The sequence below is a fragment of the Nematolebias whitei genome, chromosome 9 (assembly GCF_014905685.2).
Source record: "Nematolebias whitei isolate Nwh7 chromosome 9, NemWhi1, whole genome shotgun sequence".
Lineage (NCBI taxonomy): Eukaryota > Metazoa > Chordata > Actinopteri > Cyprinodontiformes > Rivulidae > Nematolebias > Nematolebias whitei.
This window is the reverse complement of record NC_056506.1, coordinates 14,019,245-14,024,191: the sequence shown is the minus strand read 5'-3', so window position 1 is coordinate 14,024,191 and position 4,947 is coordinate 14,019,245. Positions and strand designations below refer to the sequence as shown.

At 38.3% G+C, this 4,947-nt stretch overlaps 1 protein-coding gene across 1 annotated transcript in view; it reads right to left on the bottom strand.

Moving 5' to 3' along the window:
• Positions 1-234: 234 nt before the first annotated feature.
• The window catches only part of LOC119414394 (kelch-like protein 40a), a gene marked incomplete at its 3' end in the record, with an annotated part of 8,237 nt that continues 3,524 nt past the window's right edge, over positions 235-4,947 (bottom strand). The window contains 2 exon segments of the mRNA XM_037681487.1: positions 235-384; positions 1,950-2,135. Coding sequence (XP_037537415.1) covers positions 235-384; positions 1,950-2,135 — 336 coding nt within the window.

Sequence of the window (4,947 nt, the reverse complement as noted above, 5' to 3'; positions counted from 1 at the left end):
TATATATATATCTTTTAGAGTGCATGACTTAAATAATGGAAAATATAATCTAACCCTTATTTGGATCAACAAACAGTTTGAACTTCTGACGTGATGAGAAAAAACATTTATGGTTCAAAGGTTAATAATTCTAATTTTCTAATGAAAACTGATTTTTATTGACTCGTGTATTTTACAGAGGGGTGTCCACTCTTTAAAAACGGTTTCCTCTTTAAAACCCTTCAAAAGGCTCACCTCCAGATGTCAGTCATCTCTGTGGGGACAGGGTCCTCGCTGGTCTCACTGGGCATCATGGCAAAGCCCCCCACAGCGTACAGGAAGCCCCCCATTGAGATCAGGTTGAGGGAACTGCGCTCCTGAGGGAACTCGGTGAACTCGGACCACCTGGAGTGTAACACAACCACAGACACACACAAAGTTACAGTAGCTGTTTATGGGGTGATGTTTGTAAAGTTACACAGTCAAAAATTAACATCAATATTTTGGTTTATTTAGCCTTTCATAAGAAAAATTTTTTTCACTCATATTTTCACCACGTTATTCATACATTTATAAATGTCATAGTTCCAAACTAAATATTTAATTTACAAGCTAAATATTTAGTTTACAAACTAAATACTTAACCTGCAAGTTAAATATTGAGTTTGCAAGCTAAATATTTAGCTCCACACTAAATATTTAGTTTACAAATTAAATGTTTATGTCCAAGCTAAATGTTCAATTTACAAACAAAATATTTAACTTGCTAGCGTAATGTTTAGCTTGATAGCTATATATTTAACTTGCAAGTTAATTATTTAGCTCAAGCTTGAATATTTAGCTAATATGCAAATTCCTTGCCGAAAAACAAAAGTGGACTATCAAAATAAAAGCCAAACCTCTTTATATACCATATTGTTCTCTGCCAACTCGTTTGCCAAGTCCAGAGGAAAAGAATGACGATAAAATACAGCACATAAGTGAAAAGTGAAGCGATTCAGTCTGGCCAGCTGAAACTCTTCTTCTTCTTCTCCTTCTACTTCTGCTTTTTTTTTTTTTTTTTTTTTTGCTGTTTGGTAAGAGGTGTATATATAGAGGTTCAGCTTTTATTTTGATAGTCCACCTCTGCTTGGCAAGGAATTTGCACATTAGCTAAATTTTTAGGTTTGAGCTAAATATTTAGTTAGCAAAATAAACATTTCTTTTGGAAATTTAATGTTTAGTTTGGAAAATACATATTTAGGTCTGAGGTAAATATTTAGTTAGCTAATTAAAAAATTATTTTGGAATTTAAAATGTTTAGCTTGGAAAATAAACATTTAGGTCCGAACTAAATATTTAATTAGCAAATAAAATGTTTAGTTTAGGAATTAAATGATTAGTTTGGAAATTAAATATGTAGCTTGGACAATAAATATTTAGTTTGGACATTAAATGTTTAGTTTTGAAAATAAATATTTAGCTTGGAAATTAAATATTTAATATACACCTAAATATTTAGTTTACTAACTTAACATTTAACTTACAAGTTAAAAATTTAGTTTGTAAACTAACCATTTAGTTTGGACATAAACATTTTGTTTGTAAACTAAATATTTAGTGTGGAGCTAAATATTTAGCTTGCTAACTAAAAATTTTACTTGCAAGTTAAGTATTTAGTTTGTAAACTAAATATTTAGCTTTTAAATTAAATATTTAGTTTAAAATATGACATTTATATGAATAACATGGTGAAAATATGACTTTGAAAAACAAAACTTTTTTTATGAGTTGCTAAATAAACCAAAATATTACTGTTAATTTTTGACTGTGTAACTTTACAAACGGCACCCCATAGCTGTCACTCTGCAACACTCAGCTGTACAACAAAGCAGGTTTTAGGACCTAACGATCTACACTATACAGTCCTTTACCTTCTGTGGACAGATGCTTCACCTCATAATGCGACTCATGAAATCAAAAGGTCTCACCTGTTGGTGGGGATGTCATAGACCTCCACAGAGCTGGTGAGGCCCGAGTCAGTGACCCCTGTAGCCACAAAGATCTGCTGGTTGTGGACGGTGATCCCAAACAGAGAGCGAGCAGTCCTCAGAGGAGCTAGGTCCTTCCATTCAAACTTTGAGGGGTCGTACACGCAGACTCTTCTCAGACATTTCCTGCAAAGGAAACCATTTGTTAAAAGAGTCAAGATGGGATTGTAGACTTGGAATTAGTTCTACAGAACAAAAAATGTCTTTCTTAGGTGCAAGCTGATACCCTGTTTCATTTAGTAAATCCCTCAAAGATCGAGTTTGAAAACAGTCTGAATCCTGTTTTATGGCACCTCACAAACATTTATTCTCATCAAGATGGAAAATATAACCGAACCACTTCACAGATTTCACTCAAGTAATTAAAACCATACCAAACTGTCAATAAGTATAAAATTCAAACCTGTTGCCCTCCCTGTGTGTGATTTATCAGCCAGTTATTTTAACAACAAGCCAGGAAATACTCTGTGGTGATGACCGACGGTTACACATCTTTGTTTTTATTTGATATGCTGAATTTAGGTTTTTTAATTTAATTTAAGTTATGAACTAAGAAATACACTAAACTAAGAATACACTTAACACTAGTAGTACAAAAACAATACACTGAACAACAACAGCACGAACATGAGTCTGTGTGAGCAGATGAGTACGAATGAACACAGCAGCATGAGATCAGCAGCATGAGATCAGCAGCACATAACAATCAAGTGGCATTACAGTGATTTTTCACAGTGATTATTCTGGTTAGAGATTCATGAGTCTAACAGCTTCAGGGTAGAAGCTCGTCCTCAGTCTAGTGGTTCTGCACTTAATGCTCCTCAACCTTCTGCCTGAGGGGAGCGGGGCAAAAAGTGAGTGTGCTGAGTTAGTGGGGTCCTTCATGATGCAGGTGACATCATGAAGATTTTGAGATTTTGATGTTTTCATTTTTCTGTCCCTGTCCAGTATTTTTCCTCACATTTCCTTATTTGTCCCCTGTCGCAGAGCAACAAATTGGAAACACCCTCCGTCCATCCATATTGATGTGTGGCTGCATCTAGGCATAAGAATGGTTCCTACTGAAAACTGGGATGCCAAGTTCAAATCTAAGATGGCCACCACCATATAAAGGCAAACCAACCACCCCATCATTTGAGGAAACTATGCTTTCTTGTTTTTATATTTCTTAGAAGTATATACAAGGGGGTTGTAAACTCAATTGTCCAGCAACAAAAAAGGTTAAATTGTGTTATCTGGACCAGTTTCTTTAAGTGAGAAACCTTTCGTCCCCCATCCAGAGGACTTCCTCAGTCTACGGCCTGCCAACCAGAACTGTCCCATATGTAGCCTTCACTGCTGTTTCAAGCCAACCTCCTGTTGGAGTCTCAGAAGTAGGCTTTAAACATGCTCAAAACACACCCATCCAAAACAATCAATCATCATGTACAACCATAGGTGGCGTCGCATTCATTATATGTGAAGTGTCCCCCCCACATAAAAAAAAAAAATTCATTTGCCCCCCCACACACACACACACTTTTACTATGAAACATTAGTCCAGGCAGCACAGTTTCTCTTTCTTTATGAACAAATCCATTCTACTTGATCAATAGGAGAATAGTCAAACCACTAAAACTCCACTCCAGGTTTTCCTGGTTACCTCTAACTCTAAACACAGCAGCATTGCTGCCTGCAGTGTTTCTCCTCTACGTCTCCTCCTGCCTCGGCAGAAAACACGCACAGGTGGAAGAGGTGGAGAGACACCTCTGCGTTGTTCGCTCGCCAGTTTAGCGAGCTTAGTGCGGGCAGTGGTTGACCAGGAGGTTGATCGTAAACATACATACATGTTAGGAGGATGCTTGAGAGGAGCTACGTCTGTAGCATCTTAGCTCAGCAGTAACTGTGAGGCTGCAGGTGTAAGAGACTCTGTGTGTTCAGGTGCATTAAAGTTGAAATGTCTTTAAAACCCCACACCTTATTGTCCACAAGCTTCATGAGAAACATCATTTAGATGAGTAGTGTTGAACACAAGTAAAAAAGGTCCAGTGGTGATGTTTTTTATTTCTCTATAAACACAAATAGTGCCGACCTGACGCTCTGTATTAAAGTGTATTAAAGTTAAAATGTCTTTAAAACCCACAACTGAATTTACACAAACTTGGTGAGAAACATGCTTTAAATGTGTGGAATTAAAGGAAATCTGGGTGAAATATTGTTTTTTTGTACACTAGTGTACACTTTTTTTACGCACGCACACACACAACTACACACATCATTGTGTCCCCCCACATTACGGATGCTTCTGACACCCTTGTGTACAACAATCACATGTTTTAGGCCAGATGGCCAACTTGCTACTCACAGAAACAGCCTGAGGACAACCAAGGTCAAAGTGGTTCAGAAAAATGTTGTAAGCTCAATCATCCAAGTAGATAACAAGAAAAAAGGTTAAATCATGTCATCTGGACCAGTTTCTTTACATGTTTCTTTACAGTTTACAACAGGAGGTTGGCTTGAAATACAGCAGCCAAGGCTACCTATGGGACAGATCTGTTCGGCAGGCTGTAGACTGAGGAAGTCCTCTGGATGGGGGACGAAAGGTTTCTCACTTAAAGAAACTGGTCCGGATGACATGATTTAACCTTTTTTGTTGCTTAAAAGTATAGTTTCCTCAAGGGGAGTGGTGGCGCAGAGGTTAGAGAAGGTGGGCCTGTGATCGGAAAATTGCTGGTTCAAGCCCCGGTACCGACAACATCAAAAATGTGGGTTGAGTAGGTGAAGCACCCACAACTGCCCCCCACATGCTCGTCCCCCTCTGGGCCCTTGATCAAGGCCCTTAACCCCACCATCTGCTCCTCCGGGTGTCCTAGATAGCAGCTCTCTGCTCCACACAGAGGGCTGTGGTAGCTCGGTGTCTGTGGTTGCGTCAGGAAGGACATCCGGCGTAACCCCCCCC